The 25,620-nt window shown below is 37.9% G+C and overlaps 2 protein-coding genes across 9 annotated transcripts in view; both read right to left on the reverse strand.

The window, feature by feature from the left end:
* Positions 1 to 144: 144 nt before the first annotated feature.
* tjp3 (tight junction protein 3) lies at positions 145 to 20,100 on the reverse strand. Of its 4 annotated transcripts, XM_052589280.1 has the most exons (32): positions 16,470 to 16,671; positions 14,375 to 14,474; positions 14,188 to 14,244; positions 13,129 to 13,247; positions 12,872 to 12,974; positions 12,485 to 12,752; positions 12,305 to 12,408; positions 12,039 to 12,228; positions 11,581 to 11,650; positions 11,412 to 11,506; positions 11,180 to 11,255; positions 10,620 to 10,711; positions 10,368 to 10,452; positions 9,791 to 9,894; positions 9,634 to 9,703; positions 8,929 to 9,005; positions 7,880 to 7,967; positions 7,708 to 7,787; positions 7,548 to 7,620; positions 7,237 to 7,301; positions 7,081 to 7,144; positions 5,922 to 6,078; positions 5,741 to 5,849; positions 5,348 to 5,567; positions 5,025 to 5,224; positions 4,837 to 4,932; positions 4,107 to 4,183; positions 3,806 to 4,016; positions 3,598 to 3,698; positions 2,840 to 3,370; positions 767 to 813; positions 145 to 661 (listed from the first exon to the last, which is right to left on the reverse strand). In XM_052589280.1, the coding sequence occupies exons 3-32, from the start codon at positions 14,233 to 14,235 to the stop codon at positions 514 to 516; spliced, it is 3,768 nt and encodes a 1,255-aa protein (XP_052445240.1). In that variant the 5' UTR covers positions 14,236 to 14,244; positions 14,375 to 14,474; positions 16,470 to 16,671; the 3' UTR covers positions 145 to 513. The 4 variants fall into 4 exon arrangements, with proteins under 4 accessions (XP_052445240.1, XP_052445238.1, XP_052445237.1 ...); XM_052589278.1 differs by lacking the exons at positions 14,375 to 14,474; positions 16,470 to 16,671 and adding an exon at positions 19,936 to 20,100; XM_052589277.1 differs by lacking the exon at positions 14,375 to 14,474.
* A 1,193-nt stretch (positions 20,101 to 21,293) lies between these two features.
* si:ch73-63e15.2 (protein strawberry notch homolog 2) overlaps positions 21,294 to 25,620 on the reverse strand; it is a 63,012-nt gene continuing 58,685 nt past the window's right edge. For all 5 annotated transcript variants that reach the window (XM_052589178.1, XM_052589179.1, XM_052589177.1 and 2 more), the window contains 5 exons: positions 25,262 to 25,354; positions 24,949 to 25,080; positions 24,748 to 24,824; positions 24,478 to 24,668; positions 21,294 to 24,390 (listed from right to left, as the gene is read on the reverse strand). In XM_052589178.1, coding sequence (XP_052445138.1) covers positions 23,609 to 24,390; positions 24,478 to 24,668; positions 24,748 to 24,824; positions 24,949 to 25,080; positions 25,262 to 25,354 — 1,275 coding nt within the window. In that variant the 3' untranslated portion in view covers positions 21,294 to 23,608. The remainder of the gene's footprint in view (positions 24,391 to 24,477; positions 24,669 to 24,747; positions 24,825 to 24,948; positions 25,081 to 25,261; positions 25,355 to 25,620) is intronic.

The raw sequence follows: 25,620 nt of genomic DNA on the forward strand, positions 1-25,620 counted from the left end.
TACAATGACTAGCTTCCTGGTAAATGCTAAATAAATTTCTATAAAAATAATAATAAAAAAAAAAAAAAAACAATTGTGGAGAAGACTTCGTAGTAAGATGTATTTTAGAATACTCTTCAACATTAATAATCATGTGAGCTTAAATGTTTTGTTCCATTTATTTCAAAATACAAAAACAGTAATAATTAAAATAATATATATATGCATCAAGTTACTGAAGAGGGTAAATCATACCCAAATTGTCTTTATTACAACCGGCAATATTTATTTTTCATATAATCCTGAGGAAGATCTCAGCACATCCATTAAAACTACAAAAAACCACAAAAGGAAGCAATTCCGGTCACAAATCTTCAAAATTGGTCCAAGATTAGAGTCATCTATCAAAAGTCCATAAGGACACTGCATAAAAAAAACACTGGAAATGAAAAAAATATATTTCCAGTTTGTTTGTGTAAATGTACATGTCCACACTAAGATATGAGAAGTCCATATAAGTATGATCCATGTGCATTACAGCTCTGTTGCAGGTCCCCATTCAATGTCATCAGGTTCATCATCATCTACACTAAATTCATCATCTCTTTCATCTTCATCGCTGTCACTGTCGCTTCCTCTGATCTGTGTTCTCCGCATTTGCATGGCTTCGTGGTGTGCCAGTCTAAAGGAAAAGATTTATAAATACATTTAAAAATAAAAAAAAACAAATTAATTTGGTACTTTATTCTTCTGAGCTAAACTTGACAGACCATGCATACAGACTTACACTATAAATGAAGGGGAGGGTTTCCTTTCTGGTTCTGCCATACGGGCCTGAAACAATAGAACACATGTGAATGTGTTTCACATCAATTTCTACATCAATTATTTTAAAAATATTTAATACTGAATGCATCCAAACAGCTTAAAGGTATGGTTCACCTAAAAATGAAAATTTGATGTTTATCTGCTTACACCCAGGGCATCCAAGATGTAGGTGATTTTGTTTCTTCAGTAGAACACAAACTGAGATTTTTAACTCAAAGCGTTGCAGTCTGTCAGTCATATAATGTAACTGGATGGCAATCATGGCTTTGAGAGTCAAAAAACAATACACAAATTAAACAAAACCAAATTAAACCCTGCAGCTTATGAGGATAAATTGATGTGTAAAGACACAAAATGATCGGTCTTTTACCTCTGATTCATGCAATGTCTTTACTATTAGAACTCTCATGAGAGCGTTGTGTCATCATCTTTTTCTTGCTTTATGACAGATTGCAGACTTATAAAGTGGATTACTGCCACCTATCTCTCAAGTGAACCATTGACATTCCATCTACAATTTATGCACTTATAAGTCTGCAATCCGCTATAAAGCAAGAAGAAGAAGACTTGTCAGGTGCTAGCTGTTGAGAACGCGCTCAGGACAGTTCGGACATTGTGGTCAAAATCAGAGGTAGAAAACTATATAAATACTTTTCAGTTTCTTGCACAGACCGATCGTTTTTGTGTTTTTGCACATAAACATATCGTCATGAGCCACAGGGTTTAATTTGGTTTTGTTTGTGTATGTTTTTTTGACTCTCAAAGCCGTGATTCCCATCCACTTCCATTATAAGACTGACAGACTGCAAGGGTTTGAGTCAAAATCGTTGTTTGTGTTCTACTGAAGAAACAAAGTCACCTACATCTTGGAGGCCCTGGGGGTAAGCAGATAAATGTGAATTATCCCTTTAACATGACAAGTCAAGTAGAGCACCATCCTTGTTCCTGGATCACTGTCCTTGTTGGTCTTAGAACAACATCACTATCAACCAATCAAATTTTAGGGTCAAGATTACATTTACCTCTGGGATTAATGATGTGAAGGTTATGGTTAGGGCAAGGAAAAGGGGTTGGTTCTTATATGCATTTCAATCCAGGAACATGCCCTACTTGACTAAATCATGCCATACTACTCAGTTTAAATCAGTGGATCTGCCAATCAATCAGATTTTAGGGTCAGGTTTAAGATTACCTTTGGGGTTAGTGGCATGAAGAACATTGCCAACCATAATTCTCCTCTTCTAGTAGAGGTAGGTTATGATTAGGGTAAGGGTTTAGACTTTGGTCCTGTCCCAAAACCCACACTTGCATGATTTATTTTGTTTATTTGTCCCAAACGTTTATATGGCTGTGAATGCCAAAGAACCTTTGATTACCTGATTGGACACACTTACACCATTGTGTTTTAATATTTCAAATTACTTGTACTTTAATAGTAAACTTCTACTTCTAGGGACAATTTTTTTTAGACATGGGACAGTCTTGTGCACTTCCTGTTGTGCTCTCAAGTAGCCAAGGCCAAAAGTGTGGGTATTAGGAAAGGTCCTTTGCCGGAACTACTAAGGATGTAGATCCAGGAACATGTCCTGCTTGACTAAATCATGCTGTACTATTCAAACCGTGTAGATCTATCAATCAATCAGATTTTAGGGTCAGGTTCACTTCTGGGATCTCTTGTGTATAGAACATTTCCAACTTATTTCCCTCTGTTCTTAAAGGTTGGTTAAAGTAAGTTTTGTCCCACTATTGACCAGAGATGGGCAGCTTCGGTTCTGGAGGGCCACTGTCTTGCAGAGTTTAGCTCAAACCCTAATCAAACACACCCGAACAAACTAATCAATGTATTCAAGATCACTAACAAAGTCATGCGTGTTTGATTAGGGTTGGAGCTCAACTCTACAGGACAGTGTCCCTCCAGGATCGACATTGTCTATCCCTTATATAGATCCACGAACATGTCCTAATTGACTAAATCATGTTGTGTCTGACTGCTCGATAGGTCAGTCGCATGGGTAATAGGTGTATATCGTACCTGTTGTAGTTTCTCCTCTATTACTGACAGTGGAGGGGTCTCTGATTGGACTTCTTTGGGATCTGGTGCCCTGAAGTTGGGTGGAACATCGGAAGGTGCTGGTGGTGCAGCCAAATCACCTGCACTAAAGTCTGAATCGGAGAAACTCCGCTGAGAGGGGACATCGTCTTCTTGTTGGGGACTGCCAGAGACAAGGCGTGAAGATCGGGGCTCTGGAACATGGAGGATGGGAGGTATTTCCCTAGGATGTAGGGTGTACTCGGGCTCTTCCTCCAGGTATGGCTCTGGGTCATAGGAAGGTTCAGGACTATGATTTTGCCCAGTGGCAGGCTCCGAGGAGCGGGCCAGTGCAGTGCCGCGGTTTCTGGCGATGCCTACAGAGGGCTCTTCCAGGTCCTCGTTGTCGGTGTAGGCTTCACCATCCGTAATGGCCTCACCGTCTGTGTCCTCATAGTCGCTGGCACCACTGAGGTAGTCAGAGTTATTTTCACGGTTGAATGCGTCAAGGTCTTCATCTGCGCCTCCCTCCAGCTGGACATACACCAAGTACTTGTTAACCAACTCAATTATGAAATGCAAGATTTAAACCAATTCTACATTCACATCTTGTTGGAATTATAGTAATCAAGAGATCTTAGAGATTTGATTTAGAGTTGTTGGCTATTCCACAATGATCAAGTTAGAACTTTTTTAATTACGTTAATTCTACATGATGTGAGTGCACCATTTACTGCCATAACTCTTTCTAGAGTTCTTACCGCAGTTTCTGACACCCAGACCGGTTTAGATTGCTGCTGCCGAATCTTGTCTTTCAAAACATCATACCACATGTTTGTATTAGGCTGAAGATCAATACGTGCTGAGAAGGGAAACGAAAAACCAGAGATTGTCTTTTAGAGCACATTAAAGGGTGTCATCAAAAATAGGATTCAAACAGGGAATATAAGACAGGCTTCAAAGGTGTACCGGAAAATAGATGACTATAGTGTTTCCTCAGCTTTAAGGCCTGGGCATATAGGCGACGAGAGCTCTTGTTGGAGCCTGGCATGTATTTTTGCCTCATTGACTTCACGTCTTTTCGACTATGAGGATCCAAGAAGAGCACCATGGGATGGTACTGGATATAATTTAATCTTTCTACAGCAGTGGGTGTAATGTCCAGCAAGGGATGCTTTTCCTGCAAGTGAGAGCAAGTTTCAAGTGTTTGGTTTAGGTAATGTTGGTTTATTTTGACAGCATTACTCTGTATGATAATAAAAAGGTTTACCTGCTCTGCTATTTGCCTCACTGTGTCCAGTTTGATGACACTGGATGAACTTTCACTTCCACTTCTGGGTACCATTTCTATAACCAATATAATAGTAGTATTAAAGGGATAGGTCACCCAAATATTAAAATACTGTCATTCATTACTTAACCTCATGTCGTTCCAAACCCTTAAAACCTTTGTTCATCTTTGGAACACAAATTAAGATATTTCTGACCCTGCATAAACAGCAACACAACTGACATGTTTAAGGTCCAGAAATGTAGTAAGAACTTTATTAAAATAGTCCATGTGACATCAGTGGTTCAACCGTCATTTTATAAAGTTACGAGAATAATTTTGTGCGCAAAGAAAACATGCGTCATGGTACTCTCGAGAATGTGCGTCAAAGACTGACACAGAATAGAAGAAATTGTTGAATAAAGTCATTATTTTTGTGTTCTTAGTATTTTTGGAGCTTCATAAAATTAAGGTTGAACCACTGATGTCAAATCGAGACACAGTTGCGTTGCTGTATATAGAGGCTCAGAAAGCTCTCGGATTTCACCAAAAAAATTGTAATTTGTGTTCCGAAGATGAACGAAGGTCTTACGAGTTTGGAACGACATGAGGGTGAGTAATTAATGACAGAATTTTCTTTTTTTTGGGTGAAAAATTCCCTTAAATGTTCACCTTCAGTAGAAATGTTAAGAATTATTGATTTTAAAACCTAAAATCTAATTTTTCAAACCTGCAACTTCAAATTCGTTTGGTAACTCTCGGGCCAGCTTCTCATTTGCAATGTCATTCAGAGGACCCAAAATGACGATAGGCCGTTTGAAATTGGCTGCAAAAGAGCAAGCATACATATGTTACAACCAAAGATTCTGTCAGAAATAATGGCGTAAAAAACAAACAAAAAAACAACAACTCACTAACCCTCTTTCAGAACGACTTTCTCATATGCTGGAAATTTGCCTTGAATTGTCAACTGTAGGAGGTCATCGCGGGTTCTTCTGACATTCTTTTTGGCCCCTCGGAGACCCCGTAACTTCCAGAATTCAGCTCTGGGGCCGGAGGCCTGGCGTTCAGCCGCACTAATTCTCTGTGCTTGCTCTAAATTCGCCAAAGTTTCAGCCCTGAGATGGAGACACAGAATCAGACACCTAGAGTACAAGCAGGAACTATAATGGAACATATTTAAGAAGCGCACAAACTTACCACAGTTTTGGAAGGAAGACTGAAAACTACTTCTAACATACCTGGTCTGGTTAGGAATGGTGCCTTTGTCCAGCTCATGTAGATCATTGCCCATGCGCACAGCTAGCCAGGTTCCCAGCTTCCCACGGTGCATAGTGTCCACCACTCTGAACACCTCGCCTCTGGTGAAGCTTAATCCAACACTGCTTTCAGCCACATGGTCAAAGTGTGTGCGGATGTAGAAAGAGTCACCAAGGCTGGACTTCAATATCTTCCTGTAGACTAAGATGCCAAGATAAATTAGGATATGTTATTCGTAACCAATTTTACTTTGTTTTATGTTCACAGTAAGACAAGCAACCTATTGTCTGTTTACTATTATTAAAAACTAAATTGGGTCGATTTTGACACATGTTGACTTCTTAATCCTAATAAGGAGACACGAAGGCACTCACTGTCCATTTTGTTTTGAGTCCGGATATCGATACGGTCACCAGCGTGGACGTTCATGAGATACATAGCTGCTTCCTCTCTGGTGAAGTGACTGAAGTCCACACCATTCACCTACCAAAATAGCAGCCTTGAAGAAAGGTACCGCTGAAAGTTTTGATCATGTAACGGATTCTTTGGTCCTACCTCCAGTATCTGATCACCCTCTTGCATGCCTTGTTTCTGGGCAGGACTGTTGGGCTGGACACCACCAACAAAGATGCCAACATCATTTCCTCCCACCAACCTCAACCCAACATTGCCCTCCTTCACAAAGCTGACATGGTTCTGATCTGAGCTGTACCTGTTACAGAGAAAGTACATCATTTTTTTTAAAGAGTTTAATTGGTTAATAATTTTATTTTTTTGTTAATTAAAAGTTTAATCGGTTTAATTAAATATAAATAAATCCAAATAACATTATTAAATACTTAAAGTTGTTATACATTATGGGGATATTTTTGTACTGACTTTGCTTATTTAAATATAAATATATATATATAAACTAAATATAATAAAATAGAAATCATGTTTTTATACATCATAATAGTATTAGGCGTAATGTCATTATGCATTTTTAATTATAATTATTAAAAATATAAAATATTTAGTGCTGTCAAATGTAAATAAGTTTTGTTTGCATAATACATGTATGTGTGCTGTGTATATTTATGTATACGTATGTCAGAAATATGTTAATATATTAAATATATTTATAATATAAATGATTTAACTATAAATATAGACATGTAAATACATGTAAACAATTGAAAAATATATCGCATGTGTGTCTTTATATATGCATAAATATACATAGCACACATACATCTATTATGCAAACAAAAATTTTTTTGGGATGCGATTAATCGAAATTAATCGTTTGAAAGCACTAAAAATATTACAATATTATGAAATATTATTATTAATAATATTCAAAATTAACTACAATTATTTGTACATCATAGTATTTGTCGACTTGTCCTCGACTTTAATATATATATATAAATAAATGTAAATAAATAAATGTTTTATACATATATGTATAAAACATTTATTTATAATAAAACATTTATCTATATAATATATTACATTTAGTAAATACAATAAATTAAGAATAAATAAGGTATTTATACACCATTGTAGTGGCTTTGATTAACAGGTATTTGTGTGTCATAAGAAAAAAAAAAGAAGCCTTTTCTATATGCAAAATATTAATTATTATTATTTCCTTTTAATTTTGGGGTGAAATACGACCCTTTCATGTCTTTTCTCTGACCTTCACACAAAGAAAGATTACATTTCTCACCCCGGGTTTGGTGTTGGCACTGCGTCTGGAGGAAGTAAATAAAGTGGCTCCTCATCAGTTTTCGCTGAGGTAAAAACAGTTACAATTATTACCCAATAGCCACTCGATAATTTGCAGTGCATTATGGGGGCATGCTTTAAGACTGCTGATACTCACAACTCAAAAAGCTGTGGTTCGGAACAGACACGTTAGAGCGGAGAGTGCCGTTAGCACGTGGGAAACTGAAAGAAAGAGTCAATATTCACATTCACACAGTGAGTCAATACGATCACGTATATAATGTCTTAAATAATGGTTTAGCAGCAACAAAGGTGTTTATTGACCTACAACAAGCATTAACTGAAATGCCTGTTGTTCTTAACCCAAAAGGAAACTGACTCATACTTTCCTAAAGCCTGTTTCAACATGACATAATTCGCTATTATAAGTGTGGATTATATAAATATGTCCGAGGAGGCGTTTCTGACCTGAGATCACTGTTGTGGCTGGGACTCTCCGATCTCCTGACAGGCGACGGGGCTCTTTCTGATTCAGAGGAATCTGGTGGACGAACCAAAACAACATGATTACGACACAGATGGCAGGAATATTGAGGAACACTAAGGGCAACAGGTGCATTATTCAGACCTTCAGGTGGTGGTCTGACAGGAGCGGCTCTGAGCGAAGAATCCTGTCGGCTGTTGATGACCGGCACTTGCATTTCAGATCTGAGACAAAACAATAATTCAAAACTATATTTGTCACCTTTACATGCACAATGATAATATAAAATACATGTAAGAGCTCGAGTATCTCTTACCCTGGTCTGCGTCTGGAGGTTTTACTGACTGGAGACTGTGCTCTCGGAGGAGAGTTGTAACTCGCATCTGATTCAGATTCTGAGGGAGCTGATTAAATATGACACATATTACAGTGCATTATGTGTTATTAACAATTAGAAGATCATTTAAAATGCAAATAGAACTAAATAGCTAAGGACATATTTAATATGATTTAATGTTTATAAATATTGTAGAATGTATATGAAAGGTGACAGTAATTTACAAGGGAATATTTACATATTAATATTTAATTATTGTACACATTAATAAATATTTACATATTTAAATAAATACTTTTCATGCTTGAGATTGAGAAGCAAAATAAAAAGGCCAAAAATTATTCAAATTATTAATCATCAAAATGCCATTAAAATGTATATGTATGTACTGATATGTAATGTATACATTTATGGGAAATTAATTTTGCAATTAATATTACAAATATTAAAGTGAAATGTGTATGAACATTTAGAAAATTTACTTAAATAATACAATTTTAATGTACACATGAATATTTAAATATGTAACATTTATTCTGTTATTTAAATATATACATTAATAAATAACTTTGAATTACAAAAAAAGGAAAAATATTATTTTCATGTCATCAAAATTTAAAATGTATATGTATGCATTTAAATGTAATTTATAAATTCTAGGAAAATGTATGTGTAAATATTCATGTTTAATGTAAACTTTTTAAATATCTAAGCTTGAAATTTCATATTTACTCATCAACATTTAAAAATATTTTTCATATTTGAAATTGAGGTGCAAATTGAATTTGTATTATTTAGTTGAAAATAACGTGTAAATATTAATGTTTAATGTGTATGAACACTAACAGAATTTTGTGTCATTTACACATTAATATTTAGAAAACAATGTATAATAATATACACAAAATGTCTTACATATTTTATATCAATATTTATTATTGACACATTCAAATTTGTATTTAAATGTGACGTACAAAAGAAAAATTGAAGACACCAAATTTTCATGCCACCAGTATTTAATATTTTACCTCTCTGTACAGGCGTTGAGGGTTTTGCCCATTTTGGGGGATCCATTACAGGGACTGCCACGACCTCAGGTGTTGCCCTGCAAGAGAGAAAGGGCGGATGGGAGGATGAGAGAAAAGAGGAGGATGAGGGGGATGCTTAATTATGCTCGTTCATGAAGGAAGTGGGAACTAATGTGAAATCATTGAGGATTAGGAACAGAGGGAGATATTCACCTCAGGGTTTCTAGGGGTCTCTCTCTCATTGATTGGGGTGGGCTATCCATATCCATAAGTGATTATATGGTCAAATTTAAGTCCCAAAAATCAATGATTTATAAGGACAAGCAGAAAATACTACAGTAAACCAATTAGATGATATTTTAATCTCTATTGCACCTCTGGATGTGCAGAATATTAACACTGTATGTGTTGTTTTTGGTATTACTTAGACAATGTGATTGTATACTTTAAATCTTAGATCCGAGATTATCTACATCTCAGAAGCAATATTTTATTTAGTTTTTCAGTGACATGAGTTAACATACTAGAACAGAAAACTCAGGTTGTTTCGGTGTGTTTTATTTTAAAAGATCACGCACATCACATTTCCAGATATCACGGTGAAACAGCATTACATAAGTGTATACAAACAACTTAATGCAAAATTAATAAAATAAATGAACAAATGGTGAGCAGAGGGATGATCGAGGCCTCCCTCATGTGTACCTGTATCTATTTCGTGACTCCTGGCTGCGCTGAGGTCCGGTGCTATCGTCTGATTCAGACTCTGATGCAGCTGTATGGAAAAGACATGCTCTTGAATGAGTCTGCTAGACTGGCCACAAACATGGGACAAATAAGTCTGCTGTGGGGGGAAAATCACCTCTGGGTGGAGGCCTGTAAGGAGACGGCATGCTGCGAGGGAAATCCTGAGACTTGCTAAGAGAGGAAGACTTCATACCCGGAGGAGGAAGATCGGGAAGCACCCTGGGAAAACAGATGTGAAGAGGCAATGAAGACATTTCTAGTTCAGTAGTCGATTTATCATTAAAACTTGTGAATTACGGGTGACATGCGTGTTTGAGAACTGTTAAACCAAAAGGCATCCAAACCGGTTCCTGAAGGGCCACTATCCTGCAGAGTTGAGCTCCAACCCTAATTAAACACACCTAAACTAGCTAAACAAGGTCTTTAGACTCACTAGATGTGCAAGCGTTTTGGAGCTGAACTCTGCAGGACGTTGGCTCTCCAGTAGCAGGATTGGACACTGCTGTGCTTTACTTAACTTCATGAACATCACCCGGTCTGATGATTGTTTAAAGAAAGGAACTGGTTGGGAATAAAAACAGGTTTCTCTGTTTCCAGTCATACTTGAGATTAGCAATGACTTATCGATATTGAAAGTGTGTTTAAGATTTCATTTGGATTGGGCGTTTGCTGTTCATGTTGTGAATTCATACTTGTATCTGGAGTGATTTTCAGGTTTGGGACTCTCACGTCTTGGGGGAGGAGAGGCGCTTCGGTCTGAATCGGACTCGGACACGGCTGGTCACACAAAACAAATGGCCATTAGGTTATTCAGATTATAATCAATGTCAACATTTGTGCATATCATTAACTGAATCATCAGTCTGTCATTCCAGAGTTGGTTTATATGTAATATGGACAAAAAAAAATCAGCGATGCTGTGTCAGAGCGCTTTTGAGGCAGACCTCTGCGAGGCTGGGAGGCAGTGGAGGGGTTCCAGTTCTGGGTGACGGGTGAGGCTCGAGGATTTGGCAACGCAGAGATCCCGGGGAGAACCCTGAAACAGACAAACATGTGAGCCATGCATCTCACCCAAACAAACAGCAACATGAAAAAAGTAGCAAAACAAAACAAGCAACAAAAAAATGGAAAAAGTAAAATAACTAAACCACTAAATAAAACAAAAAAACAAACAAACAGACAGACAGAACCCCCGTAAAAAAAACATTCTGACAGAAAAAAACAAAGACAACAAAATCACTTTAAAAAAAATAAAAAAAAACAGCAAAACACAGCCAGAAAGAATAAACAAAAACAAATCTACAAACGAAAAAAAAAAAAACAGCAAGACAAACAAATAAAATGTCATTTCATAAGTAACTTTAAAAGGCATTAATTAGTTTGTTCCATCATAATAAATAATGAACAAAAACTAAATACAACATAATATACAGTATGTCCATGGTGCTGCAGATTCATAATTTGTAATTCTATAACTCATAAATTCACATGAAGACGTATTTACTTGTATCGGTTATCAAGAGTGCCATGTCTTGACGCTGGAGGCGAGTTACTGCGGTCGGATTCAGACTCGGAGGGAACTGCACAAGAGCCAAAGCATCTTCAGACACTTACATATACAACCATAGACAAATTATTTCGGTCAAAATAATCTTAAAAGTAAGTTCTCGGTCATGCTAATCTATGATTGTCATATTCGTAGACGAGTCCCAAAGAGTTTTGCTACTAAGACTCACCTCTGCGAGGGGGCACTGATTGAGCGGGTGGTCTTGTGAGGGTAGAGCGCAGAGGAGGCGATTCTCGTGGCTTTGACACAGGGTTGGCACGATTTCTGTGGATTATTGAGCTCTGTTAGTGCAAATATCATTTAAGTTAAAGAGATCAAGTCGAAGTTGAGACGTTCACCTGCGAGAACGACGGTCCCTCGGACGGGATGTTCGGGTGGCGGGGAGGTCCGAATCCAGGTCTGAGATTTCTTCAGGCACAAATTGAAAAGTTAATATTAAAACCCACCTTATCAGAGTGCTGCAGGGATCACGCATTATTGTAGGCCAAAACAAGTACATTTTTAAGACTTTCTGGCTCCACCGTTCTGAATTCAGCGACGAACAGGTAAACTCATCGACTCGTGTTGTTTTTAAATAGACTGAAAGAGTAGTCAGAAGCTAAGGTTAATGGCGGTGACGTTGAAGCAAGCATAACTGGCTGCTCCAGGGAGGGAACAAAGTGTCAAAATTATCCTATTGGGTTTTTCTGAGGGAACCAGGGTGATGCCAACAGGGTTGGATTACAAAAACACGTCATCATGTCAGCACTTTATATGGCACAGATCTACAGTGTGCTGTAAAAACATCTACGCTCACCCTCCAGCTCCGAGCTACTGTCTTCCCGCCTCTCGTCGGCACTGTTTTGAGGACTGTCCTCCACTTCAGGAATGCTGACGAGGAACTTTCGGTCATCCCTCAACACCAACATGGTCAGTTTACCTCTAGACTTCTCCACCAGGTGCTTGGTCTCCAGCAAGGACAGATTTTCTGTCGTCAGGCCGTTAATCTAACCCAGAGTTTTCGAAAAAGGTTACACAACATCCACATGCATTGTAATGGTTTCTAAAGAAGCAGTTCTTCACCTTCAAAACAAGATCTCCTTCTTGAAGGCTGCCCTCTTTGGCAGCCAGACCAGTGGGAGTCATGTGTTTGATAAAAATCTGGCTCCCCAACTTCATGCCGTACTCTACAGAGAGAAACACCTTAAAATATTGACAAGGACCACTAATATTGGTGCAGTGCAAAGCCGTTGAGATTCTGACCGTCTGTGGGTTTTTTCTTGATAAGGGTTGTTCTGATGGGTCTGTCTTGCACATCCTGATTGGGAAGTCTCTTGAAGCCGGACATGATGGGAAGGTCGTGGCCATTGCGGTCAGGGGTCACGCTTCGAGCTCGCTGGTTACGGCTGGTGTCGGTGTTGCGCTGACCCCTCCTCTGCGGCATATCGTCGTCTAGTATGTTGGATTGCGAGGCAGAACGAGTCGGTCTGTTGCTCGCAGGGATCTGAATTGTGCGTGGCCTCTTCACAGTCTACAAAATGAACAATATAATTTGTACATTTATTGAATTCAGTTCAAATGCAAACATTATATATCAGCGTTTACTTGAATGTTTTACCAAGATGATAATTTGGCAACGTCTTCACTTACAATGTTTGCCGTTTTCCCGCAGCTCCTCAGACTTTGAATGGTGTACAGTGAGGTGACCTTCTCCATCGAAACGCCATTCACCATAACTATCTGATCCCGTGTCCTGTGGGCAATAAATCACGTGAGTCTCTATCACAAAAATAATCTGCCAAATATGTTTGCGGTTATTTTTCCGTCTAGTACACAAACATGACAGGTCGGACAGGATTAGACAGGATGTGTGGGAGGAAGTCGTGTTCGGGAGGAAGTGTACTCACTGAAGACGACCCATGGCGGGACCGCTGGGAAGCACGTCAGAGACCACCACTGCTGTGTCTCCGTTTACTGGCTTGTCAAGCCCACCTGAGACCGCAAAACCAAAGCCGACCTTGGAATCCTGCAAACGAAAGAATAAATAAACAATATAATGAACGATTAAACAAAAAATGACAAAACAAGCAAAAAAATATATAATAAAATATGAGATTAAAGAAGCTGAATAACAAAAAAGGATGAAAATACGAGATGCAAAGAAACAGAATGAAACGAAAATGTTATAAATAAAAGATAAAAAATAAATAATTAATGAAAGAAGCAAAGAACCAGAATGAAACGACAAAAAGAATGATAGAATGCATAAAAAAAAAGAAAAATCAAATGAACAAAAGAAAAACAACAGAAAAAAAGATAGAACACACAGGTAAATAATAATGAAAGAAAATTATAACAGAAAGAAACAAAGATGAATGAAATAAAACCAGATTTAACAAACAAAAAACAATGAAAGAAAAGTGAAAGAAAAACACATTTCTAAAAAATTTGAAAAACAAAAGGAAAATGTGTTCAAAATTAAAGAAACATCAACCACGAGAGAACAAATAAACAAACACACAAACAAAAAAGTTCAAAAGAAAGAACAAACAGAAAAAAATTACCAAAAACAAACAAACAAAAGATAAAAACAAATTAGGAAAGAATGAAAAAAAGGGAAAAGAGAAATCTAAAGGATGACAATAGAGTGAAAAAAGAATTTAAAAAACGGAGTAAACAAACAAACAAAGCAAAAAAAAAAAAATAGTATGAAGGCAACTTCTTTCTATACTGAAATGCACCACATGACCCCAAACTTGACATTCCAAAATTTCGGGTGTGTCCTAGTGACAGGTGGAAACAACTCCTTTAACAATCTTGGCATCACAACTGCTCGCTAAACATTTCCATCTCGACTTTCAATTGTTAGGGGAACTCTACACCTGGTGTCACGTTCTCTGACACACCTGTACAGAGCTCAAAAAAGGCGTGGCTAAAGCAAATTAATCCCTCAATTCGCAACTTACTTTCGATAACATGACCGTGTGCTGCTCCCATATCGTCATCTCCTCCATGTCTGCTTTCTGAAACGAGAAAGAAACAGCTACGTTCATATGTGCAACATCAAACAAACAAAAACAAATATACAGTGTTTACAAAGCTACCAAACAAAGATCTGTTCGGACGATAAGCACCAGTTTTTGAGGGCCTCACTTCTCTTTGAAGGTCCAGCACTCGGCTGTTGTTTGTCAGTTCGGCCGAGCATGAGAAGGAATGGATCTAGCCGAGCACGCTCCCACCTGCTGAATTCCTGCTGTACAGGTACATGGAGGCGGAGCCAGCGCATGACATCAGCGATACCCGACACTTCCAGTGACTCACCAAACCAATACACAGTCTGACAATACACATCTCTCACTGAGATCTAAAATCACTGGCATGCCATTCGGTTTTGAAATTGACCAACATATGATGACTTGAATTACAAATACTAGTCAGTTGTGACTGGTAAAGCCATTATCAGTACCAGACCCTTTTCCAAAGTTCATGCTTAGCACGGCTGATACAAGTTAGTTTATTTATTGTAAATAATGAGCATTGAATGCTTTCAAAAAATTTCTGACTTTTAATACCTAATTTTGATTGTTTTACGTGTCCCCAAACAAAGAGCTGCAATCACCATGATGTACTTAGATAGCGGTTTCTATTGGACAAGAGAATTCCTGGAATGTGTCCCATGTTTTTATTGGCCACTGTTGGCAAGCAAAGGTCACAGAGAGTCTCTGTTCGCAAAGCTGATCAACCATAGCAAAACACGAACACAACTACAAATACTACTCATTTTCTTCAGAAAATATACAAATCTCTTTAAAAATGAACACATTTTTATATAAATTAATGAACATACTGTATTATATAAACCTATACATTAAACTATTATATAAAAAAAAAATACTTTTATTCACCAAGGAGGCATTAAAGGGATAGTTCACCCAAAATTAGGCCTACTCCATGATTTACTGGTGTCAAGCCATCTCAGCTGTATGCATCTCTCTTCTTTCAGGTGGACACAACCGGAGTTATGTTAATAAATGTCCTGGCTCTTCCAAGCTTTATAATGACAGTGAATGGGTGTTGAGAGCCATCATAAAAAGTGCTCCACGTGGCTTGGGGTCTTTATAAACGCCTCCTGAAGTGAGTCGATACATTTGTGTAAGAAACTTAATAAACGTTATTTCTAGCTTTCGCTAACTGTCTTACGTGAGAGAGTTGTGTCCCAGTGGATGATGGAAAATGTAGGCATAGTGTAAACTTCGGAGAGAATTTGCTAGTCTCTCAGGAACCAAGTTTTGTTTACATCAAAGGAAAACCAGTCTCTCCTCTTGGATTATATCCAAATGGCATGGCTTCTGATATTTTTCTTTACAAATCCTGGTTTTGTACTTCAATTTGTGACGGGTGTTTTGATTTGCTCTCTTCTCTGCGCTTTGCAATTTCTAATTTCTCTTAGATTTCTGATATGAATTGACTATGACTGCTGTTGACGACAGCAACACTAGTCATAAAGGAAGTGGCTCACACTGAGGAGAGCAGGGATGCAAATATCAGAACGGCTCTTTTCTAGGAAACTCCCTTCATGGAATATGTTAGACTCTAACAGTCAGCTGTTCCTACACCTGTTCTGACATACCGCGGAGTCCGACTATGCTGTCGTTTATGATTATATGAAACACATCACTGCACAAAGCTGGGGAGTCCCCATTCACTTTCATTATATTGAAAAGAGCAGCCAGGACATTCCTCATAATATCTCCTTTTGGGCTAACAATCTCACATGAGTTTGCAATAGCATGAGGGTGAATAAATGATGACAGAATTTTTTTTTCTGGGTGAGCAGTCCCTTTAAGGGTCATAGCCAAAGTCACATGATTTGGTACAGTAATAAAATTGTCCAATGTGTGGTAAAAACAAGTGAGCAAGCATCTTGAAAATGACTAAAATCCCAACCCTGCTCATGAGGAAAGCACATGACTCCTGCAATTAGTGTATTACAAATAAGTACGCTTTTTGCCAAATTATCGTACACGGTCTGTACATTAATCAAAGCTGTCTTGCTCTTCCGTAACCCTATAACAGTAATAAAAGTCTCACACTACAAGTACAACAGGTGCAAGTCTGCATTTACAGTCCCGTCTGGGTAAAGCTGTCATTACACGGCTCAGATGACAAACCTCGCTGTTTAGTAAACTTAAGACATCTCATGTTAGGCACATTCAACTACCAGCTAACATAAACCACTGCTACTTACCGTCCCTTTAAATCTCACTTCCATTTCCAGAACTAAATAAGGTTGTCTACCTTATTAGCATATAGAAACGTAAACAAAGCAGGGTATCCGAAATATTGGAATCAATTTAGTATCTCCATTTTTGCTGATGCACCTGACTAGCAGTTCACTTGCTGTAGCCCACAGGAAATATGAACACATATGGTTAATGAGGACAAAAACAAACCGTGTACGAACCCCCACCTGAGCCCAAGGAGCGCTCCACCCACTGGTTCAATAAATCCTTTGGTACTTTCTGATATTTATTATCCCTCAAGAATCTGAGGAGGAACTGGGATCTCTATTTGGGACGGTCACCATTCACTGTGACAATGAACCCTTATGAAGACTAGTGATGGATAGAAAGGTTTACTTTCAGGTTTCATAACCCAGATTTGGTATCCAAGGCATTGCAAACCACAAAAACAATGTTTTTCCCCAAACATTTTGGGACTAAGAAAACACTACAGTAGCTTTTCCTCTGATAACAAGCCGTGGAGTTGCAAAAGGAAGCTGATAAGGTTACACTGACAATCATTACCCCGACCTGTTAATGTTTAATCTGCACACCGGCCTAGTGAAGCTTTCTGCATATACTGGGTTTGAGGAAGCAGAACATGGAGATAACACTTAGTATTAAAGTCTAGCATGTGGGTCACAGTGTCCACAATCAGTGTTGTTTTAGTATTATTTATGTAATATTACAGTATATTACAGTTTTATTTCCAGTTTTTAGTTTTAGTAACTTGGTTATGTGCTTTTGTCATTTGTATTAGTTTTTTTTTTTTAAATATATTTAGCTTTAATATAATCTTATTTCAGTTACAGTATTTATTTCAGTAAGTTGCCAAAGGAAAATGTCTAATTTCCAATTTTTTTTTAGGTTTAGTTTTTTTTAATAGTTGTAATTTATATTACAAACAGCAAAAACCTAAAAAAAACAAAACAAACAAATAAATAATAATAATAATACACACACACACACACACACACAGTCTATAGTTAACAATAATAACACATAAAAAAAGAGAAAAATTCTGAACTGTAGTGTTTGTATTGATGTTTGTTTCATATGGTTTTTAAGAACTTTTATATAATTTTATAATATGATATAATTTTAATCATATTATATATATTTTAAAAATATTATATAGTTTTAATCATATTAAAAAGTGATGTAACCATCAAGTTAAAAGTAGACTAAAAACATTTTCCTCTAACCGTGAATACATGTGAGTTTACATAATCATTATTATTATTTTTTTTAAATAACAAAAATATATTTCATGGTGAAAAGATAACTTTGTGTTTTCGTAAAAATGTCTAATTTGTCAAATATGTGCTGGAGAATAAAAGAAAACCATACAGATTTGCAACGACATGAGGGTGAGTAAATGATGACAGAATTTTCATTTTTTATGGTGAACTGTCCCTTTAAGTCAACTATTCCTAACAAACATAACAACATACTAAAACCCACTCTGAACACCTTAGCAACAGCATAGCAACAGGCACAACATTTAATTACCAATGGAACACGGCTGTATTTCCCATTTCAAAGATGTGGGCTTCATCTCTGTAATTACATCAAAATAAATTTAGGAAGTGTCAAAATCTAAGCACACTTTTTCCAAAAGCCCAAGCGCGGTCATCTTACTGGAATCATTTCACGCCCTCAGGTCAACAGTCTTGACAGGAAATGTAGGAGGAGTGAACAAATGTCAGATGGTGTTGTTTTAAGGTGTTCCCCCTCAAACAGCATCTTAAAACGATTTCATAATAGGAAGCCATAGGTTTCTAGTGGTCCAGCCCAGTTCTTCATAACTATTACATTTGTTGTTCTGCATCATAGCAGAAAACATTAGGAAACGAAGAACATATGAGATGTTTCAACACACCCCGACAACAGGGAACATTCCCAGAACTTTGGGTAACGCTCCGGCAAAGTTCCGTCAGAGTCTTGAATGAACATTCTTTAACAGAATGTTCATTCAAAGTGTTGAGGTCTTTAATAACATTCCCATATCTTTTGCCATATGACAAGCAAACTTAATGCTCTCTCTCTAATGTGGCCTACACATAACCAAAACAATCCATTTGAAAACGTTTACCGTCTTGAACATTCAGATAACTTAATGGGAATGTTAGCAAAAATGTTCTTAAAACAGGCTACTTTTGTTTGTAGGCTGACTGAAACCTTAAGACATCAACACACCTCGTTTTCAGAGTTTAGAAACTCATAGGATACAATGGCAATCGAATACAGTTGATGGGAATAATACATATTGTACTAAACAAGCCAAAGCACGTCCTTCAAAACGAGTATCTTTGGCTCAGACGTGTGAATAGCATCACTGAAGAGAAATGTGGATATCTGGAAAAGATGTTTCTCGAAACCACAGTGAAACAACAATGCACGTATTGACTCAAACGAGTGGCTGAACCAGTAGAGCCAGATTCTGGCTGAGTTTACTGCTGCACTGTTTCAAACATGCGTCTCATTTCTGCGAATCACTTTTGAACAGAACTTCAAGGAACCGATTAAAGCACCTCCTCACTGCAAACGCGGTAAACATTGCTGTTAAACTTACTCGTCGGACTCTCAGTGCTATTCTTGGTTTAACTCTAAGACTCTCTGGTTCTCGGTACAGTAGGAGTCAGAAAATTTGCTAAAAAATAAATAAATCGTACAAACGGTTCTCTGTTCGGTTCAGTTCACTCGAGAATCACTTTTTCAGTACACTGATTCATTACATACGATTCGTTCAGACTGGATTTGTGAACTGACTCGACCTGTCGCTTAAAGAGATTCGATTCAAACGAACATAGTTTATGATAAAAAAAAAAGAAATTAACAACGGTTCTCATAATTTTATAAATAAATTAAAATGAACCGACGTTCATATAGCTGTCTGAATGAGTCTGGATATTTTAAATTACTAAAAATAAACAATTTTACTGTTCGTTTCTAAAGGAAACCACTGTCTGTTCAAAAGAAAGTGGTTTAAAATTGTCGCGACTTATGTTCACTTAATAGACTTACAACAATGAACAAAGTTTCTCTTATGAACGATATTAAAGTGCATTAACATTAGGCCAATCACATTTAGCTGTCAACAAATCTGAACTGTGCTAAAAACATACTTTTAAAGGGAAGTCGAGACACACTAGGAACAGATAATGCTCAAAACTGAAGACCAGTAGAGATAAAGGACCGACCTAGATAACCAGATAGAAGTATCCTGTATAATCTTAAATAAGATCTAAACCGCGAGCTGTACATTCAGAGACCACACGAAGCAGGTTAAGTTTACATAATAACACCAATTATTTACAATTTGGTCGTAATTTCCAGTGAAACAGCAAAATGTGAAACATGACTCTGGTCAACACAATCGATAAACACAACAAAGCAGAGCAGAGCAGAGCAGAAAAACACTCGACTCACCTTTTTATGAGTCCGCTTTAATGACTAATACTAAAATTGAAGTGTAATTCCGTATTGGAGGCCTTACAGGGCCTGACACCTGCAGTTTTCTAATAAAGTTTCGTTATATTTCCCAGCATCTATCTGTTTATGCAGCACCTGATCGTGTACCTGTAAGCAGGGGGAGGAGCTTAATACAGGTGGGCTGGGCAGTTTCGTCATTAAGCTAGTTTCTATACCAAACACAGTGGCTTTTGATCTAATTTTCCTTTATGTGCCGCCACATAATTGTGGAATGCATAGTGTCAAAATAAAATAGGTTACATTGAGTAAGTCTTTGTGTTAAAATAAGACAAGATCATTTGACTTTTAAATTGTTTTTATAGTAATATCGTATGTGCTATAAACATGTTTTTAGATTTTTCCCCCCTTTGTTATTTAGTCTAAAAGTACTTTTAGAAGTCTCTGAAAAAATATTTTGGATTTTAGTGTACAATAATTATTTTCGCTACACTACAGCGCCCTCATCCGGAATGCGCGCTTGATCAGTGTTGCCAAGTCCTCGATTTTCCCGCGAAATTGGACTACTTTAAAACTGTTACCGTATTGGTTACTACATTTGAGTTGGTTTTGTAGTGAAAATCTGGCAACCTTGCACCTGAAGTCCGTAGCTGCTGCTAGTTTTCTGTCCTTCATCTAAACAAGATTCCCAAGCAAAAGATGAGGTTAGATTATTTGAAATAATAGGAAGAGTACATATATTACGCAAAATAGCAGGCTACCATGAAATGTTTTGTTGTGCCACTGCATTTGCAAGTTTACATTTATAAACTTAAAACTTAACTTAATGATCCATGGTGTCAAGTGTAATACAAAATGGTATATATATATTTTTGGATTATGGCATTTTATACATTTACAAAAGGTATGGTGTTTACCATGTTTCTTGACACTGGTACCAAAACTATGATTCTGTAATATGGTATCATTTAAAGAAGTACCTCAAGATCAATTGTTGTCAACCAGAGGACAGGTGACCACTAGGGGGCCTTAGTAAACTTCGAAAGAGAGAAAGAGACGTCTTCTAAAATTTGTATACTAAAATAAATGTATATTCAAACATTCATAGCAACAAACCGGTTCAGCTGCACAAACCAGCATATTTATACACTTATGAAGAAAAAGCAAGAAAAACAGCAGCTATGCATTCTGAAATTATATATATATATATTATATATATATATATATATATATATATATATATATATATAAATAATTATTATTTTTTCCCTATAAATGTCATCAGTAAACTACAATTTTTATATTGACAACATATAACCACGCAACAGCAATTCACCAAAAATACACGCACAACAAACTCTGTAATCTGAACATTTTATTTTAATTTTTGCTTTGTTAACAAAGTTTGTTATACATTCCATTCCTTAGATACAAATAGAAAACAATTTCTTTAAGAAACAGTCGAAAGGCACTATCTTTTTTTTTTTTTTTTTTTTACAATATATACAATTGAATCTAAATTATAAATAGACCTACAGAAAATGACAAAAGCATAAGAACACAGGAATAAAATGGTCAAGATACATATATTGTCAGTAGCATGTTTTTTTTTTTCAGAGCAATAAATTATGTAAAAGCCATATTGATATAAAAGCGAAGCCAATGAATCGAGACGTTTACAGCATTGAACATTCCTATGAAGGGCTCCGAGCAAACAAACATGGCAGCACTGCATCACAAACAGGACAGAAACTCATTTATGCTGTTTTAGTGCAAATCGTCAAATGCATTTCTATTTAGTAACAGGTTAATTAGACTTTGTCCCAGTTTAATGGCCTCATCGTATAGTGCTTTCGTTGTATAAGACGCTTTATTAAAATGCATAACAGAAACTTAAGTCCCATGTCCATCTTTTTTGGGGAGGCACTGAGAAAACTAAATGGATACACTGTGGATCACTTGTAAAGTAAAAACTATGTGATGCACTAAATGATTATGGAACAATTCAAATTATTTTACGAGTATGTAACAACGATACGCAGGAGAAAGGAACTACTTGCAATTTCACAAAAAAATAAAAAAAATAAAATTCAAGTGCAAATGTGGTTGAAAGAATTTCCCTTAATGAAAATAATTAAATAAACTGTGCAGTAAATACGCAATAATGGCTAAATAAATAATATTTCATGTGTGTCAACCTAGACATTATACATCTGGATACATTTTTATCAGATTTAAATACATTTTTGTTAACTAATTGGACATAAATTTCATCCTGAGATAGGGAGTGGTTATATATAAGAATAAAATATATAAGAATGTATCAATTGCATAAAGAATAAATTCGATTTGAATTGTTTGCCTTTTTGTTTGCAAATATCATAGTATCAATAAAACAAAACATCAGAAATAAATCGAAATCATGTCCCTTTAAAATTAAATAAGAATAATCAAGTACACGTTACAAATATTCATATACATCTGGCAATGAATCTCTTAAATAAGGGCTATAATTTAACTGGATAAAAGTTTTATTGCCTCTTCTTGACCGTACCAGAGATGCATTTCACATTGCATCAACGAAGAAATCAGATCTTTTTTATTATCCACGCTGGATTGTGAGGGAGAAAGGACTTTTTAGTTTCTAGGTCACGATGGAAATGTACTAAGAAAGGGACAAAGTGCGACAAAAGTCCTTTTGGTTATCAATAAAGCGAATATATCGTTACCGTTCTGTCAGGGGACAGCAGGAAAGACTGTTCAGGTTCAGAACAACAGAGAGACAGCTGCACAGGTCAGTGATCTGTAGGTAGACACACTGTTTCAAGGCCTGATAAATAAAGGCAATAAATACGTTACAAACATCTGCCCGTGAACGGTACAGGAGTATGTGATCACGTCTACATTCTGTTCCAAAGGCACATTTCAACAGTAGCCTGTTCTCTTGCTCCTCAGATGAAGAGAGGATGTTTTGTTTAGCAGAAGTTCATCGTGGAAATGTGAAGCTGATGATAGTTCGAAGCGAAACAAAGGTTAAGCTCCTCAGCAAGCCCCACACGGAATCTGTTGTCACTAAAGTGATAATACGGTAAAATAAAAAAAAAGATACTTGAGATACCATTTGAGGTTCCTTTTGGTCGGCACTTTGGTAGAACCCTTTGAAAGACCTCTAGGCACAGTTTCAAATGGAGAGAGTCAGTACGGTTCTATAAGGAACTTGGAACCTTTGAGGAATTTCAAATATACGTCGAAGATCTCAAAGGAACATTTGAGGCACCTTCAGAAGTGCCTGGAGCTTCCCCAACGAGGAACCAAATTGGTACCTCAAGTGTCTTTTCACTCCTGCATGCTCAATCCTGAGCTGAAGATACTGTACGCTGTGGTATGATAGAACCGAAACAAAACCCAAGATTTGCGCTTGAACTATTTTTGGTAAATCAATACTCGTTGAAGCCCCAGTGTATAAAATTCAGGATGCCTGAACAGGGATGACTATCCTGTAGGGATCATACTGGACTGGAGAACAGAGCGAACACCAGACGTCCTCCCGTCTTGTGAAGCAGAGTCTCATGGTTGGGGAACCGAGACCAATGGCGGAGAAGGACGCCGGCCGTGGTCAGACTACAGCCCTGAGTGTGTGCGCGTTTTACAGGAGAGTCCGACTGGAAAGCTCTCACTCGGGTTGTTGGTATTTAATGACGGACTGGTGTGGTTCGGTTCCACCTTGAAGCATGCTGTTCAACACCTCTCGTACGTTTATGATGGCTTCAGAGCTGCAGTGGCTGTTGGGTAACGGGAGCATCTGCTGGTCGGTAGCGGGGAGAGGGACGAGCGGCGAGGAAGACGGTGTGAGCGAGGGAGTGAAGTCGGACAAGGATGAAGAAAAGGAATTGGAAAAGTCCATGGGTGCTGATGACGAAGCTGCATCTGAGGAGGAAGAAGCAGGGGCAGTCTGTGTAAGGGGTGTTAGAAATGAGTTCAAGGACAGTAGCATATCTAACAGGTCTTTGTCCAGTGATGAACTGTTTTCCTGTATGGCCTGGCTCTCCTGCTGCGGCTGATCTTGAATAAACTCTTCAAGGTTGAAGTTGTCCACAGTAGGGTCAGCTTGCCTGGAGAGGTTGTCCCCACTCAGCTCAGCTTGAGTGCTAACCTGGGAGTCCAGGATTTCTTCCAAAGGGTTTTTATTGGAAGGGAATGAGGTGAAGGAAACGTATGGGGTGGGTAAGCTGGGCAGGTTGGGGGCCGGCAAAGTGCTGAACAAACTGGGGTTGAAAAAATCTTGAAGCTGACGCTGTGCCATCAGCCTCTGTTGTTCCTCGGCCTGACGCTGCTCCTGAGCTTGCTGCTCCTGAGCTTGCTGCTCCTTCTCTCGGCGTCGCTGCTTTACCTCTGCGTCCATCTTCAGCAACTCCTGACGCACCTTTGACACGCAGGTCTCTGGGATCTTGATACCTGGGAGAACGAGAGAACATCCATTTCAAGATGCTGATTTCCTTTCGAAGACCAGAGCATCATAATCTGCTCGTCAGGTTGACTCACCAACTTGTTTGCTGCTGTCCTTGGTCTTGAGGCGGACAATCTGGAGAATGCTGGAGCTGGTGATGTCAGCGACCACATCAGACACGCGCTTCCAGACACGGAGCAGAGCGCCACACAACATGTGATACTGACGCAACCGAGTGCCCATTATGCACTCCTGACCCTCCTCTATCTTTTTGCACCTCCCGTTCCTGCAGGAAACATGCATACATGTTAGAATCACTGGGCTCAGTTTGACTAGTACCAAGTTGAGAAGGTCTCTTCTCTCACCAGTTAGCATGGCTACATTTCCTGAAGGAGAAAGTGAACTGGTTTTCCCAGCTGTCCCGTGCCTCCTCCGGAGTGACCTGAAGCAAGGGTAGAAAACGTCACTTCAACACTGTATTCAACCTGTTATGCGCACTAGATAACAGCTCTGCACATCATTTTTAGGAAGATCTCTTTCGCTCTGATCAGTATAGCTGAACACACCTTGCGGTATTTTTGTTGGAGGATCTCAAGGCTTTCCGTTTGGGCCTGCTTGCCGATGTTTGGTTTGTAGATGATCATGTTGCGCTCCTGGCCTTGCACGGCTAGCAGCACACATGGATAGTTACCTCTCAACTGCAAACGAGACAGGCACAAACATGTTCAGCGGCAGAGTACAACTACGGAGGAACTCTAATGACCTCCTTTACCCCTGAAGAGAAAGGTTCTTCCAAGGAACCACCTTTCCTGTGTTACTAAAAGGAAGCTACATGCAAATTTGGAAAGATGAGACTTTTTTGCTAATATATATACTCACTTTATGGGATAAATAGAAGCCTTCTTCCGGGTTGCTGAGAGTTTTGGCCTTCTGGATAGCCTCCAACCATGGCATACCTCTATCTACACTTATCTGTTTAACAAAACAAAAGCGTTCTGTCAGAGGGATGTAACGTTTTACTGAACTCACGATGCAGCATGAGTAGTTTTTAATCTAAATCAGACTGTAAAATTAGAAATTTTAGTTTAACTTTAGTTTTGTTAAACTATGCATAAAACATTATCTGAAGGAAACAGCAGAAGAGCTGAATGAGACGCAGATGCACTCTCTGCCAGCAGGTGGCGCTTATGAACTGCAATGATGAAGTGTTTCTTTGGTAACCACTGTAAATATGACTT

The sequence above is a fragment of the Carassius gibelio genome, chromosome B22 (assembly GCF_023724105.1).
Source record: "Carassius gibelio isolate Cgi1373 ecotype wild population from Czech Republic chromosome B22, carGib1.2-hapl.c, whole genome shotgun sequence".
Taxonomy (NCBI): Eukaryota; Metazoa; Chordata; class Actinopteri; order Cypriniformes; family Cyprinidae; genus Carassius; species Carassius gibelio.

Bases quoted from the DNA above. Each gene is read 5' to 3' on its own strand.
- tjp3 (XM_052589277.1), bottom strand. From the start codon at position 16,493: ATGGAAGTGAGATTTAAAGGGACG. The intron at 9,895-10,367 runs GTATGAATTCAC...CTGTTTTCCCAG, and splicing joins GAAAATCACTCCAGATACAA to GGTGCTTCCCGATCTTCCTC. The intron at 7,302-7,547 runs GTCAGAAACGCC...TCTTTCTTTCAG, and splicing joins AGCCACAACAGTGATCTCAG to TTTCCCACGTGCTAACGGCA.